The 16,203-nt window shown below is 46.5% G+C and overlaps 1 protein-coding gene across 2 annotated transcripts; it reads right to left on the bottom strand.

Annotated features, from left to right (window-relative positions):
• Nucleotides 1-177: 177 nt before the first annotated feature.
• LOC133449204 (monoacylglycerol lipase abhd6-A-like) lies at nucleotides 178-16,022 on the bottom strand. 2 transcript variants are annotated; one of them, XM_061728336.1, is made up of 9 exons: nucleotides 15,871-16,022; nucleotides 14,647-14,765; nucleotides 12,692-12,848; nucleotides 12,500-12,613; nucleotides 10,540-10,672; nucleotides 4,828-5,009; nucleotides 4,527-4,581; nucleotides 4,121-4,221; nucleotides 178-1,283 (listed from the first exon to the last, which is right to left on the bottom strand). In XM_061728336.1, exons 2-9 carry the CDS (start codon nucleotides 14,763-14,765, stop codon nucleotides 1,071-1,073), a joined length of 1,074 nt encoding a protein of 357 aa, XP_061584320.1. In that variant the 5' UTR covers nucleotides 15,871-16,022; the 3' UTR covers nucleotides 178-1,070. The 2 variants fall into 2 exon arrangements, with proteins under 2 accessions (XP_061584320.1, XP_061584319.1); XM_061728335.1 differs by having other exon boundaries at nucleotides 12,500-12,848.
• Between the last annotated feature and the right edge of the window lie 181 nt (nucleotides 16,023-16,203).

Here is a 16,203-nt window from a genome sequence, read left to right as displayed (position 1 = left end):
AAATTTAGAGAAAAAAGTAAAAATGTTGAGAAAAAAGTCAAAATGTCAAGAAAAAAAGTTGAAAAGTAGAAATTTTTACTTTATTCTTGAAATTGTACTTCAACATTAATCTCAACATTTCGACTTTATTCTCGAAGTGCATAATGAACATTTTTTTTTCCTCCTCTAAAATATTTTTATTTTTCTCCTGACCGGCCCTAATATTCCTCCGTAGTACATGACCCTCAAAGTAATTGCAGAAAAGTTAAATTAAATGTAATTCCAGTTCCTAACCTTTCATTTGAAATGATGCTCACACGTTAACAGATTTCCAGTTAGCCCCATTATTCCTGAATATTTACATCACATGTCAACTATAATCTTAATTACTCATAATTACTTTATTACTTATATATCCAAGAAACCTGAAACCTGTTGAAGAGTTTCTAATTATGATCATGAGATATTTTCAAAGGAATAATTAAATAAAAAAAACCTAACTGTTTCTTAGTTGTTCTCATTGTCGCAGCGTAGTGATACATCTTTACAATGTTGGCTCTTTGGCAAAATTGGTAAACAAACTGTCTGTGACGTCATCAGAACTTCAACTACACAGAACTAACTGGTTTTAAGGTTTTAATCTCTGGAGGATTTTAAGTGCCAAAATTAAATAAATAAATACATAATTAATTAAATATATCATTCATTCAATAAATGTGTCATTAATTAATGAAATACTGAAATAATTAAATATATTTTTTTACTTAAAATGAATTTATTTTAATTAATTAATGACATATTTAATTCCAATTTTAATTAATTAATGAAACATTAGTTAATTACAATTAGTTAATTAATAATGTATTTATTTATTTAATTTTGGCACCTAAAATCCTCCATAAGGTCAAACATGTTCAACATTCCTGATAAAAACCACAAGTTTAACTTAGTTTAACTCCAGAACAAGTTTAACTCCAGAACCAGTTTAACTCCAGTCTTTAAGGTTTGGTGATAAACTTTAAAGACGAGTCGTCCCTGAAGACGACGAGAAACTGGAAGTAAAATCCTCCCGGACCCGGACCGGGGATTCTTCAGGAAACCTTCTTGGCGTCGGCGTCCCCGGGTTCCTGCGAGGACAGGAAGTTCCTGTCCCCGGGTTCCTGCGGGGACAGGAAGTCCTGGAGCAGCTTGGCCAGCTTCCTGGGCCTCTCCAGCGCCACTGAGTGGCCGCAGTCGTCCAGCAGCTCCACCCGGGCCTGAGGCAGCGCCGCCTTGATCACCGCCGCGCCGGAGACGTCCAGAACCTGCAGGGAGTTCCAACTATCATTAAAGCTGCAAGCAGCGATGAACGGGCCCTCGCACTCACGGCCCCCGCCCCCATAAGCATATCAGAAATGACACCACCCACAACTCTCTTTGTCAAACCATTCAAAAGTTATAGCAGAAAAAAGGGACAACCAATCAGAAGAAGGGGCGGGGCTAATTTTCACCAATTGGCAGAGAAAAGTTTTCTAGGGGGCGCTGTTGAGCCGTTAGGCCACGCCCATTAATGCAAACTATCAAATATGGACCAATCAGATGAAGGGGGGGGCGCTTTTTCGCGTCTAGCGTCGCCACGGTAACACTTTTGAAAGAGAAAAGTAATGCGTGTAGTCGCAGGATAGAGACGCATATTTTGGTGTATAACACACCTGGGTGCACGTTAAGGTTCGGGCTGAATTAACTGCCGAAGGAATGGCATAAATTGCTCCAAAATTACACAATAAATTCAAAATGTTCAAAATGGCCGACCTTCTGTTGGGTTTGGGCCATGGCTCCAAGAGACTTTTCTTTAAGTTGTGACATGATACAGGTGTGTACCGATTTTCGTGCATGTACGTCTAACCGTATCGTGGGGCTTGAGGAACAAAGTTTTCTAGGGGGCGCTGTTGAGCCATTTTGCCACGCCCATTAATGCAAACCATTAAATATCAGATTTATCACCAGGACTGACTTGGTGCAAAATTTGGTGAGTTTTTGGGCACGTTTAGGGGGAAAAAGGACCTCCTTTCGTCAGAAGAATAAAAATAAAAATTCCTACAGATACATTAGGGCCTTCGCACTGTAAGTGCTTGGGCCCTAATTAGAGGGATTCATCTAAAGTCCCAAAGTCCTTCTAGAGAATACAACAACACCGTCCTGCTGATGACATCATGATGACATCAAGATGTCAATCATAGAATTGGTCAGCTGGTTTCTAAACGCTAAAGGACGGTCAGAGTGGATCCTCCTGCCCTGACGGGACGTTTGAGACACGATGGACTCCTGGAAGAGGAGGATCTGTCTGTCTGTCCTTCTGTCGGTGGAGGACGTTGAAGATACCGTCATAACTGGATTAATGATAACAGGATTTCTGCGTTTTCAACAAATATCCACAGATTGTGAAGTGGTAGACGGCTATTGTGTCCTCTCAGAGCTGCCTGAAGGATCAGCTGATCCACACTCACACTCAAACGTTGTGGAGCAAAATCTCAAGCTGGATGAGATTCTTGAACAGAATCTCAGGCTAGCGGCGGTTATTTATCTCACTGGCAGGATGGAAAAGACCTTGGAGAAGTTGGAAGCTCCAGCTTGGCGGGAATTGACCGCTAATTCGTGTGTTTGGAGTCGCCATGGAGAGGAGTTTTCCTCAAAAAGCAGTTGTTGATTCTACAATCAACCTTGACTTTGACCTTGGCAGAGCAGCCTGGCAGGCCGGTCTAGTAACGACCTCTGGAGGAACAAAAACAAGACGCTCTGCTCCCACTAAAACAATAAACTCTCTTGGAAAAATGGCGTCTTATAACAACTATGGTGCCAACTGTGTTAAAGTTATAGTCTGTAATGTTGGAGAGCTAGCAAGATTTGAAAGTGGCACCACCTCTAAGCCCCGCCCCCTCCTCCCCCTCCCCTCAGCGCTCCGTCCAAAGCCACGCCCCCACAAACTTTGGGGAACGCGCATTTGCAGGAGTCGAGTTTTCCAAGGCATTTTGGACAGCACATTTTCAACAAAACTACCCCATGTCTCATTCACCTGTAAGCGAGGCCGGTTTTAGGGGGTGCAGGGGGGGCTGTGCCCACCCAAACGTGCGTCCTGCCCACCCAATCAAAGTTATGGGGATCCTTTATTTTTTTATAATTTTATTTTTTTATAAATATAAAAAAATATCACAGAATATCTGTACCGTTTCTGATTGGGTGGGCACTGCGCATCATTTTTTGACACAACAATGAACACATACCGCAAAAGTTGACCCGACGTCCCAACAAAATGAACAGAGCAGCGTTCAGAACAGCGGACAGAGACACACTGAAGGCTGATTTATGGTTCCGCGTTACACCAACGCAGAATGGTGCGCGTCGCCGCGTAGCCTACGCCGTAGGGTACACCGTAGCCGTGGCTCTAGAGCCTGCAGCGCACTGCCACCCGCTCTCCGCTTTCGTGGGGATGGAGACGCCTCCATCCCCACGGACCCCCATACTGCTTCCGAGCCGGAGCTGCTGCGGCGCTTCACGTGTCCCTGCGGGCTGCTGCTGCTGCTGCTGGGCAGAGAGTCCTGCAGCAGCAGCACGGACCGACGCTCTGCTCCCCGCTCTCACACACACAGCGGGGACCGAGCTGCTCTGGAAATAACTACATAATATCTACATACTGAGGTCCGTGGCAGAAGGGAGGGAGGGGGTTACACTGGGACACTGTGAGCCCAGGACGACTGTGGGAAGTGGACACGGGGGGCTGGAAGCGAGTGCACGCATGGGACAGGGCGGGGGGGCGTGGTTTAAAATGAAGGCATCTGATTGGTTCTTTCCCCCTGCCAAGCCTCTGGTCCTGGACCAATCCGTTTCATTCGGACCGCAAAAAACAGATTGGTCAGAGTTTTTACAGGATTAAAGCTGTCAGAGAGGTCGGATGTTTTTCATTATTCACTGGCTACTCTCAGGATGGAAGGAACATTTCACCCAGTATAACAATAAATGTTTTTGAATACGATCACAGACTATACCTTTAACCGAAGTCAAATTCCCTGTTTGATGTGTTCAAACGTCATTAAAGCTAATTCTGATGTTCTTAAGCCCCGCCTCCCACTACCTCTAGACCAATCACAGGGCAGCCTCTGCTCACCTGGTCCTCCCGTCCCCAGACGACCTGCAGGGGGCTGGAGATGAGGGGGAGGTGATCCTGCAGGGAGTTGCGGGAATCTGGACCCACGATCTGCAGAAACACTGGATACAAGTACACACATAAATACACATAAATACACACATACATACACAAGTACACACACATACATACACAAGTACACACAGATACACAAATGTCAACGTTAGATCGCCAGCAAACCTGTGGTTCTTCCACCGACCACCAGGTTCTGGATCTGAGTTAGGTTAGCATCATAGGTTAGCATCATGAGTTAGCATCATAGGTTAGGATAGAACCGCGGTTCCAGAACCTGCAGGTCCAGACCCGGTTCTGAACAGTGGGGGTTAAACCGGGGGGTTTAACGGGGGTTCTGGGGAACCGGACTCACATTCCTTGTAGAAGCCGTTGTTGGGGATCCGGTTGTCCAGGAGACCCCGCAGAACCTGGAGATCAATCAGAGATCAGGGGTCAGAACCAGAACCAATCAGAGATCAGAGGTCAGAACCAGAACCAATCAAAGATCAGAGGTCAGAACCAGAACCAATCAAAGATCAGAGGTCAGAACCAGAACCAATCAGAGATCAGAGGTCAGAACCAGAACCAACCAGAGATCAGAACCAGGTATGAACCCGGTACCAAGTACCGATACTTCTACCACTAAAATAACTAGGCTAGGCGGGACCACCTACCTGTCGGGGCAGCTTGGGGGGGGTGTGGCAGCACAGCGCCAGCATGTCATCCAGCGCCTGTGGCGTGGAGGGGATGAGGGGGATGTTCTGGTCCAGGTTCTGGTCCAGGTTCTGGTCAGCACCGCTCTGCTCCAGCTCCCTCAGGAGGGTGATGAACCGGGAGTCGGCCGGGTACACCAGACCTGGTTAGCATTAGATTAGCATTATAGTTAGCATCATGAGTTAGCATTATAGTTAGCATCATGAGTTAGCATTATAGTTAGCATCATGAGTTAGCATTATAGATAGCATCATGAGTTACCATCATAGTTAGCATCATGAGTTAGCATTATAGTTAGCATCATGAGTTAGCATTATAGTTAGCATCATAAGTTAGCATTATAGTTAGCATCATGAGTTACCATCATGAGTTAGCATTATAGTTAGCATCATGAGTTAGCATTATAGTTAGCATTATAGTTAGCATCATGAGGTAACATCATGAGTTAGCATCATGAGTTAGCATTATAGTTAGCATCATGAGGTAACATCATGAGTTAGCATCATAGTTAGCATCATGAGTTAGCATTATAGTTAGCATCATGAGGTAACATCATGAGTTAGCATCATGAGTTAGCTTCATAGGTCAGGATAATGAGTTAGCATTATAGTTAGCATCATGAGTTAGCATTATAGTTAGCATCATGAGTTAGCATCATGAGTTAGCTTCATAGGTCAGGATAATGAGTTAGCATTATAGTTAGCATCATGAGTTAGCATTATAGTTAGCATCATGAGTTAGCATTATAGTTAGCATCATGAGTTAGCATCATGAGTTAGCATTATAGTTAGCATCATGAGTTAGCATCATAGTTAGCATCATGAGTTAGCATTATAGTTAGCATCATGAGTTAGCATTATAGTTAGCATCATGAGGTAACATCATGAGTTAGCATCATAGTTAGCATTATAGTTAGCATCATGAGTTAGCATTATAGTTAGCATCATGAGTTAGCATTATAGTTAGCATCATGAGTTAGCATTATAGTTAGCATCATGAGGTAACATCATGAGTTAGCATCATAGTTAGCATCATGAGTTAGCTTCATAGGTCAGGATAATGAGTTAGCATTATAGTTAGCATCATGAGTTAGCATTATAGTTAGCATCATGAGTTAGCATTATAGTTAGCATTATAGTTAGCATCATGAGTTAGCATTATAGTTAGCATCATGAGTTAGCATCATAGTTAGCATCATGAGTTAGCATTATAGTTAGCATCATGAGTTAGCATTATAGTTAGCATCATGAGTTAGCATCATAGTTAGCATCATGAGTTAGCATTATAGTTAGCATCATGAGTTAACATCATGAGTTAGCTTCATAGGTCAGGATAATGAGTTAGCATTATAGTTAGCATTATAGTTAGCATCATGAGTTAGCTTCATAGGTCAGGATAATGAGTTAGCATTATAGTTAGCATCATGAGTTAGCATTATAGTTAGCATCATGAGTTAGCATTATAGTTAGCATCATGAGTTAGCTTCATAGGTCAGGATAATGAGTTAGCATTATAGTTAGCATGATAGGTTAGGTTGTGTATGAATTGTGCTTGCACACAGGGCAGTGTGATGGGAAGTGCAGTAGTGTTGGAGTAGCAGTGCTCGTAGCTAGTGCATGTAGCCAGTGCTCATAGCTAGTGCATGTTGCATGTTTCTCTCTGCTTGCTACCTTCTGCTTTCAGCTACTGCCGCTGGCTAGCCCGTTTCTGGGGGTGAAAAGAGGAGCCGAGCGTGTAAGCCTCCTCAGCCGGTACCAAGCCTCTCCACCGTCGAGACTCCTGCTGCCTCCACGTGGCCACACACGGAAACTGGTACCTGGTGGTCCCAGGCTAAAGTGCAGGGGATCAGGGAGCAACAGTCGGCCCCTAGGCGTGTGAGTGCGCCGTGGACACGCCCTGGCGTCCGCTAACCGTTGTCCCAGCTATGGGTTAAATAGCACCCCCCGCCACTGCCTTGTGGGCATCGTATGGGCCGAAAAAGGCTAAAGGCTGAGTTCTGGTTCTGCATCAAAACGACGCCGTGCCTACGGTGTGTGGTTTGGGTCGACGCAGACCACACGCTGTCACCGACGCCGTCACTGACGTCACTTCCCAAAAATTGTAACTACGTGTCGAGGCGATGCAGACCAAACGCAGACAGAGTGGGCTGTGATTGGTTCTCTTGGTAGCAACGCATTTCCGGTTTACGGTTTGAAGCAGTCGTGAACTTTCAGCCTCTTTTCTTCGTGTATGTGTGATTTTTTTTGTTTTGGTTTTTTGCACAATAGTTGTCCTTATCTCTTTGATTCACTGTGACCGGAAAAGTCGGATAAACCATTCAGGAAAAGATCGCTAACTAGCGGTCACGGGGGGAACTGCACCGCAACCAAATGGAGAGACGGAGAAGTCCGAAGGTTCACGACGGCGTCACGGTGACGGCGTAGGCTCTGCATTGGTTTGACGCAGAACCATAATTCAAAGGGAGCAAACCCCGACAGAAAACCCGGCTTGGACTCCGTTAGGCAGACGCTTGCAACAACGTGGTGTTCTGGCAACTCCTGCAGCCAACCTGCTGCCAAACGTAGCGGTTTTCCGTTCCTTTGGACGACAACAGGAAGGGCGAGAGGGGAGCCCTGCTGCCTGGGAAACGCAAGACTTCCATAAGGATTTGCCCAGGCTTCTTGTGCACTGGAGAGGAAACTCCAGCTCCACTGACCGGTGGAGACACAACACGGGAGGTTAGCAGTTACCGGTTATAAGTCCTTCTCAATTGGCGCCTGGGGCCTCTGACGGTGGGAGAGATGTTCGGATCACTGGATAGCTACCGCCCGCCTCAAGCTGGGCAGCCCCCAGCCAATAAGGTGCTATCCCGTCACAGCCTGCCTGCTCCATCGGTGCATGGAGCTTAGGGATTTATCCTAACAAGCAGGCTGTAAATTCATGCACCTAGCAACACAAAGAAACCACAGAAGGTTCCAGCATTACGTCTGAGGTGCAGGAACGTCAGAACCAGGACACCCGGGCTCAGCAACAACCTACAAGAGATTAGTGATGTCCGTAAAACTGCAGTCATAAACGACAAACTTCTGAAACGCAGAGTTGACATCTCGACCCTTCAGGAAACACGACTTCCCGGATCTGGCTCCCTCAAGGAAAGGGATTATACTTTTTCCTGGCGGGGGAAACTCCCTGAGGAAACCAGGGAATATGGAGTAGGGTTCGCTGTCAGGAACACACTCCTGGGAGCAGTGGTACCACCCACCGGCGGTCAGAGAGAATCCTGGCTCTCTGCCTCAATACATCCACAGTACTGTCCACCTATACCCCTTTTCCACCAAGCTGGTGCTAGTGCTGGTGCTAGAGCCGGTTCGCGGTTGGTTCTAAGTAAGAACCGGTTGAGAACCGTTTGCTTTTCCACCAGCTGGTGCTGGCCAGCAGCTGGCCAGAGAGCCACGTCATCACGTTACTTGCAGACGTCTGTGTACGTCACCATTTCCCGGTACAACTAGCGCCAAATTCAGTCACCACAACAAAGATGGAGGACTACGCTGTGCTCTTCCGTGGAGCGCCGGTGGCTGCGGTGCTGCCCTGCAGGCTCTGTTGCCACAGCTACGCCGCAGGGTACGGCGTAGGGTACGCGGCGACGCGCACCATTCTGCGTTGGTGTAACGCGGAACCATAAATCAGCCTGCAGTGTGTTCTGTTCTGAACTTCTCTGTTGTGGTCATTTTGCTGCGACGTAGGGTCCCTCCAGGTCCCTCCGCCGTTCATTGTTGTGTCTGAAAATGATGCGCAGTGCCCACCCAATCAGAAACAGTACAGATATTCTGTGATATTTTTTTATATGTGATATTTTTTATTCAATTCAATTCAATTTTATTTATATAGCGTCTAATACAACAGATGTCTCTAGACGCTTTCCAGAGATCCAGAACATGAACATAAACATAAACATAAACATAAACATAAACATAAACCCCCGAGCAATTATTATATAAACAATGGCAGGTAAAAACTCCCCTAGTGGGAGAAAAGCCTTAAGCCAAACAGTGGCAAGGATGATTTATGGCGCTCTTCCGTGTTTATTCTGCTTTGGTTGTTCAGTAACACCGCCCCCAGCCCTTGACGTAAGCACGTAGCTCCCGATGTAACCTGGTTCTTTCCTCTAGACCAGCAAAGACCTGGTTCTCCTGTAGCACCAGTTTTGAGAGCCAGGAGCCGGTGCTTAGGCTGTGTAAAACCAAAGAACTGGTGCTAAGTCTGGCTCTAGCCCAGACCAGCCCTGGAACCAGCTTGGTGGAAAAGGGGTACTAGTGGACTGTATGCAGAGCTAGAGTCAGGGAAGACGCCGCCCACTGCTCCGATACAAGGATGTCTGCAAGCACGACCTCAAATCCTTCAACACCAATCCAGCCACGTGGGAAGACGTCGCCCAGGACCGTTAGAAATGGAAACAAGCTTTAGGAAACCGACTGCAGACCCACGGAACCGCCCTGGCTCTACACCGGATCCAGTACTGGATCCAGCCCACACCAGTACCAGATCCAGCCCACACCAGTACCAGATCCAGCCCACACCAGTACCAGATCCAGCCCACACCAGTACCAGATCCAGCCCACACCAGTACCGGATCCAGCACCAGATCCAGCCCACACCAGTACCAGATCCAGCCCACACCTGCGACGCCTGCGGCCGTGTCCGCCTCTCCCGAATTGGACTCACCAGCCACACGAGAAGCTGCAGGAAGAAGATCTAAGATCTAAGATCTTAGATCTAAGATCTAAGATCTTAGATCTAAGATCTAACCTCCTCCAGACACAAGAAATCCATGGTATTCCCAGACTGTGATGCCGATGATGAGGTTAGCATCATGAGTTAGCATAATGAGTTAGCATCATGAGTTAGCATCATAGGTTAGGATCATAGGTTAGGATCATGAGTTAGCATCATAGGTTAGCATCATGAGTTAGCATCATAGGTTAGCATCATGAGTTAGCATCATAGGTTAGGATCATGAGTTAGCATCATAGGTTAGGATCATGAGTTAGCATCATAGGTTAGGATCATGAGTTAGCATCATAGGTTAGGATCATGAGTTAGCATCATGAGTAAAGGCTGAAATATGGTTCTGCGTCAAAACTGCGCCGTGCCTACAGCGTGTGGTTTTCGTCCACGCAGACCACACGCCGTCACTGACGCCGTCACTGACGCCGTCACTGACCTGCACCTCCCGAAAATTGTAACTACGTGTTGAGGCGACGCAGACCAAACACAGACGCGAGAGGCTGTGATATGTTCGCTTGGTAGCAACGCATTTCCGGTTTCCGGTTTGAAGCAGTCGTGAACTTTCAGGGCTCTTTTCTTCGTTCATATGTGATTTTTTTTGTTTTGGTTTTTTGCACAATAGTTGTCCTTATCTCTTTGATTCACTGTGACCGGAAAAAGTCGGATAAACCATTCAGGAAAAGATCGCTAACTAGCGGCCGCGGGGGGAACTGCACCGTGGAGAAATGGAGTGAAGGAGAAGTCCGAAGGTTCACGACGGCGTTACGGCGTCACGGCGACCTCGTGTGCTCTGCGTTGGTTTAACGCAGAACCTTAATTCAGCCTTTAGCATCATGAGTTAGCATCCCAGGTTGGGGGAGTCAGGTCTGCAGTGACATCACAGGGGGCGTGTCCTCGTCGTAGTTTACCTGCTGGACAGACCAGGGTGACGCCCGACAGGTCGGCCGGGTGGCAGGCGGCGTAAACGCCCGCTACGTTGCCCCCCATGGACGTCCCCACCAGGTGGAAGGGGGTCCGGTCCAGACCGATGCTCCGCACAAACTGGAGGACGGAGACGGACAGACGGAGACAATCAAACACGTAAAACTGAAACCCATTTGTTAGAATTCCACGTTCAAATAACTAAAAATCAATGTAAAGGCTGAACTCAACACGGTGGAGCCACAGAACCGCTGCACTGGAGTTAGCATCATAGGTTAGCATTATAGGTTAGCTTCATGAGTTAGCATCATAGGTTAGCATTATGAGTTAGCATCATAGGTTAGCATTATATGTTAGCATTATGAGTTAGCATCATAGGTTAGCATCACAGGTTAGTATAATGAGTTAGCATCATAGGTTAGCATTATAGGTTAGCATCATAGGCTAGCAACATGAGTTAGCATCATAGGTTAGGATAATGGGTTAGCATCATGACTTGTTATAATAGGTTATAATCATGAGCTAGCATCATAGGTTAGCATCATGAGTTAGGATAATGAGTTAGCATCTGAGTTAGCATCATAGGCTAGCAACATGAGTTAGCATCATATGTTAGGATAATGAGTTAGCAACATGAGCAACATCTTCTTCTTCCGGCTCTCGGTGAAGGCGGACACTTCTCTGCTCCTCTCCATTCTTATCTGCCCTGCTACTGCTTGTTGTCTCGTCTTCAGAGTCTCTCCTTTTCACTCCTCCCAAACTCTACAATCATGGAATTGATTAACTGGTCTCTCAGCACAATTGACCACATTTTTGCGACAAGAAGTCAGGGAGTAAGGGAGCCCTCTTGCCCCGATCGGACGTTTTCTGCTGGATACACAATGGATTCCTACAAATACTGGAAACCTTTGTGTTTGGCGATTCTGTCTGTCGAGGACGTTGAAGATGCTTCATCATTGGATTTATGATAGCAGGATTTCTGCTAATTGGAGTGGGGATTTTCCTGGCCTATCGACAAAGTCGTCGACAGCTGTTCTGGCTCTTTCTGAGCTGCAGGAGGTGGCTGAAGGGATAAGCACGGGGATCAGCACTCAAACTTTAACGTTGGGGGAGCAAAGCCGTAAGCTGGATGTGATTCTTGAACAGAATCTCAGGCTGGCGGCGTCTTTGAGCTCATTGGCAAGATGGATAAGACCTTGGAGAAGTTGGAAGCTCGGCTTGGCGGGAATTGACCACAAATTCGTCTGATTGGAGTCGCCATTGATGAACCAGAGACTGAAGGCAGACGGAAAATTACTGAGTCTGTCTGTTTCTTTTCTTTCAATATAATTGTTGATTCTATAATCTGATCTTGACAGAGCAGCTTGGCCGGCTGCTCCAGTCACAATCTCCCTGGTGGAATGAAAACAAGGTGACTCTGCCCCCACTAGCCCTCCCCTCCCAGGAACATCTGTGGACCTGTTTCAGAACTGACCGAGCCGCCTGATAACATCAAGGACATTGGCTGAGGAGCAGCTCTGGGGCGAAGTTTTCACAGACTTACCGCTCACACACTTGCTGATAACCCCCCCCCCCCCCCCCCCCATTTTTCTGTGCTGAGGTGTTTTTTGCACCTTGACACTAGGTATTAATACACAGTGTGAAGATGCCTTTTTTTCTCCCTCCTCCTCCATCCCAGTGTCATCCTTCCTCTAAAAATGGCGTCCGTATTAATGGAGCCATCGGTGTGAACCGGAGTCAAGTTCTCTCGTCTGATTTATGTCTGACTTGGCAATAAAGCTATTTCTGATTCTGATGAGTTAGCATCATAGGTTAGCATAAGCTAAGTCAGCCATGTTGAACTATCTGTGATTGACATGAGGTGGGCGTGGCCCTGCAGCCTTGCAGGCCTGTTTGATTCTGGTACCAGGTATTCCCGGCCCGGTACGGGTTCTGGTCAGTTCTTACCTGGTGGATCCGGGCCACCTGGCCCAGGATGCTGTAATCCTCGGCGCCGGTCCGACTCGTGCCCTCGTGACCCGGCATGTCCACGCAGACCAGGTGACGGTTCCTGGGGAGGAACTGGGGGAACCAGGGGTTTAGAACCAGAACCAGAACCAGAACCAGAACCAGAAAGAACTGGTGTGAGTGACTGGTTACCTTGGCGACGGGCAGCCACATGTCCTTGCTAGCAGAGAACCCGTGCAGCAGCAGCAGAGTGGGTTCTGTCCCCACTGACCCGCGGCTGGAGTAGCAGAACCGGTAGGACCCGCTGTGGGAGAACCGGACCTGCAGACCGAGCCGCCGGCGCCAGAACCTGCAGGACCAGAGGGGGGTTAGCAGGACCTGCACGGACCACTAGGGTCCAGAACCTGCAGGACCAGAGGGGGTTAAGGCTGAGTTCTGGTTCTGTTAAACCTATGCCGTAGGTTAGCAGCTACGCTAGGCTCTCTGTAGCTACTCCGTAGGTTAGCAGCTACGCTAGGCTCTCTGTAGCTACTCCGTAGGTTAGCAGCTACGCGGGAGTCTCTCCATAGCTACGCCGTAGCCTGCTAGCACCTCCAAAAAAATGTTTCTCCACTGCAGAAACTCAAAATCTTACCAAGAATATTTGTAAATTTTCACTTAAAATAAGTAGAAAAATCTGCCAGTGGAACAAGATTTTTTTGCTTGTAATAAGAAGATAAATCTTGTTCCACTGGCAGATTTTTCTACTTATTTCAAGTGAAAATTTACTTGAAACAGGTGAAAATTGTCAAATAACAAGTTATTTTTCTGGTAATGACTCTTGTTTTAAGTGTAATGAGATTTTTTTGACTAAAAATGAGACATTTGAACTGGAAATAAGACAAATATTCCTGGTAAGATGTTGAGTTTTTGCAGTGTATGACCCAACGCAGACGAGAGGCTGTGATTGGTTCTTGGTAGCAACACATTTCTGGTTCCGGTTCGTGAAGCAGTCGTGAACTTTCAGCCTCTTTTCTTCGTGTGTGTGGGATTTATTTCTTTTTTGATCTTTTGCACAATAATTGTCCTGATCTCTTTGATTCACTGTGACCGGAAAAGCCCGAAGCTCTCGATTGGCAGCTGGTCTAGCCAGTGACGTGTTCCGGGTCTCCCTCCCCGTCCCGGCTCTGCGGGTCGTCCTCAGTGCTGAGTCAGAGTCCCGGGGGGTCTGGGGGTTCTGGAGAAACAGGCCGTCCCGTTCTTCCAGGTTCTGGTTCCGTCACGGCTGATTTCATGCTGCTTTTCCTCTGAGAGGATTCTTTATTTCCTGCTGACTTCACTCGTCATGAGACCCAGAACCGCTGCTGGTTCTGGTTCCTCCTGGTCTCTGGACCTGAGGAACTGAAGTCTGGGTCCTTTATTCTACCACTGGTGCTGGTTCTGGTTATGAAACGGTGACTCAGCAGAAAAAGAGCCGCAGGCTCGTTGTGTAACGTCGTGGTCAAAGTCCGTCACGGAGACGGAGCTAAACGTCCAATTCTCTGGTAGCTGTTAGCGGTTAGCAGTTAGCGCTCTGTAAAGTTGGTTCACTGAACCCTTCGGACAAGTAAGGAGTGAAGACCTGATGTTACTGTCCAGGAGAGACAGAACCGTAGTTTAATTAGTTCATCTTAGAAAAGACAAGAGATAGAGACACAGGTGGACGTGAGCGTTAGCGTGCTAGCGTGAGCGTTATCGTGCTAGCGTGAGCGTTATCGTGCTAGCGTGAGCGTTATTGTGCTAGCATGAGCGTTAGCATGCTGGCGTGAGCGTTAGCATGCTGGCGTGAGTGTTAGCGTGCTAGCGTGAGCGTTAGCATGCTGGCGTGAGCGTGCTAGTGTGAACGTTATCGTGCTAGCGTGAGCGTTAGCGTGCTGGCGTGAGCGTTAGCATTCTAGCGTGAGCGTTAGCATGCTAGCGTGAGAGTTAGCATGCTAGCGTGAGCGTTAGCGTGCTAGCGTGAGCGTTAGCATGCTGGCGTGAGCGTGCTAGCGTGAACATTATCGTGCTAGCGTGAGCATTAGCGTGCTAGCGTGAGCATTAGCATGCTAGCGTGAGCATTAGCGTGCTAGCGTGAGCGTTAGCATGCTAGTGTGAGTGTTAGCGTGCTAGCATGAGCGTTAGCTCACCAGTTGTAGCCTTTCAGCAGAACTCCGGGCCAGAACAGGAAGGAGGTGACGAAGGCCAGAACCGGCAGAACCAGAATCCCGCCGGTTAGCATCGCCGTCTTAGCCGCGCTGAGCTCCATCTGTGGGGGAAACAAACCAGAACCGGTTAAAACCGGTTAAAGACCCGGTCCAGACCCGGTCCAGACCCGGTCCAGACTCTAAACTCTGGTTCCGGTGGTCTAAAAACTAATCTAAAAAATACCTATAAAACTTATTGACCTAATAAAACTTCTTAAAGTCTTACATTAGAAAAGCTAACTTATGTAATTGTTAACCCGAATAAATTCACAGAACTCAAAAGTTTTTGTGTAACTGATTACACCAAAATATTTAAGTTTCAGTTTAGTTTAAGTTTAGTTTAGTTAAGTTAATTTTAAATGTTTGCACAACTCATAATCTGTTGGAAATACACTCAAATGTTTTAATATTCCTCAGCTCAGTCAATAATGTTTGATAATGTTACAATTCAACCGTTTTTATTCAACACAATGTGCCTTTAAAAAAAGGCATTAATGCCCAGCCGTAACAATCAGTGCAAAATCTCCAATCACATTAGTTTTTTACTATTTACATTGCAAGCGTTACTTTTATTGTGTGCAAACCAATAAAAAATTAAAATTAAAAAAATAAAAGTACAATCTGAGGTAGAAGAGGAAAACACAATCACATTTGTTTTACTCTGTTGATTGTAAGTGTGCAAGTAAGTGTGACCATTTTTTTTGTTTGTATAATATGAGTACAATATTGAGTATAATATTCATTATTTTGTTTTATTTATTTTATTTTTAATTTGTATTTATTTTCATTTTTCTTATTTATTTATTTGTTCTATTTTATTTTTATTTTTTTCCATTTATTTGCTCTGTCTTGTTTTGTTTTTGTGTGTGAACAGCAAGACCTGCTTACATTTTATTGTGCAATGTATGTGCTACTTTTTTGTACATTTATATTGAAATTCAATAAAAATATTGTAAAAAAAAAAAAAAAACTAAAAACTTGTTAAAGTCTTTATCTGAACTTGTCCCTGAACTGATCCGGTCCCGGTCCGGTCCCGGTCCGGTCCCGGTCCGGTCCCGGTCCGGTCCCGGTCCGGTCACGTGGGTGAACTTGGACCCAGAACAGTTTTATCTCAAACATCAGAACATCAGACTTTGATCTGCAGAAACAGAGAACAGAAGAACTCACGGTTCCGACTGGACTCGAACACGTCCCGGTCCCGGTGCGGGTCACGTGGTCTGGCAGAACCACCTGTTCTGTTCGGGATCAGACCGGTACCGGTACCGGAGCTGCTGGTTCTGCTGGACCTGGAGCTGCTAGTGCCTTCACCTTCACCTCCTCTCTTCCTCTTCTCCTCCTCTTCCTCCTCTTTCACCGGTTACGCAACAGTCTTTCATCTGCACTTAAAGGGGAAGCTGCTGCGTTCACGGACCCTCGGAAATATCACCGCCGGTCTGCGGGAGGTTAAAAACAAAAAGGTAAAAAAAGGTTAAAAAAAAAAAGGAAAATAATAAAATGTTC

Source organism: Cololabis saira, chromosome 8 (assembly GCF_033807715.1).
Source record: "Cololabis saira isolate AMF1-May2022 chromosome 8, fColSai1.1, whole genome shotgun sequence".
In the NCBI taxonomy this organism is placed as follows: Eukaryota; Metazoa; Chordata; class Actinopteri; order Beloniformes; family Belonidae; genus Cololabis; species Cololabis saira.
Note: the sequence above shows the minus strand (reverse complement) of the source record. Positions and strands in the feature narration are given on the sequence as shown.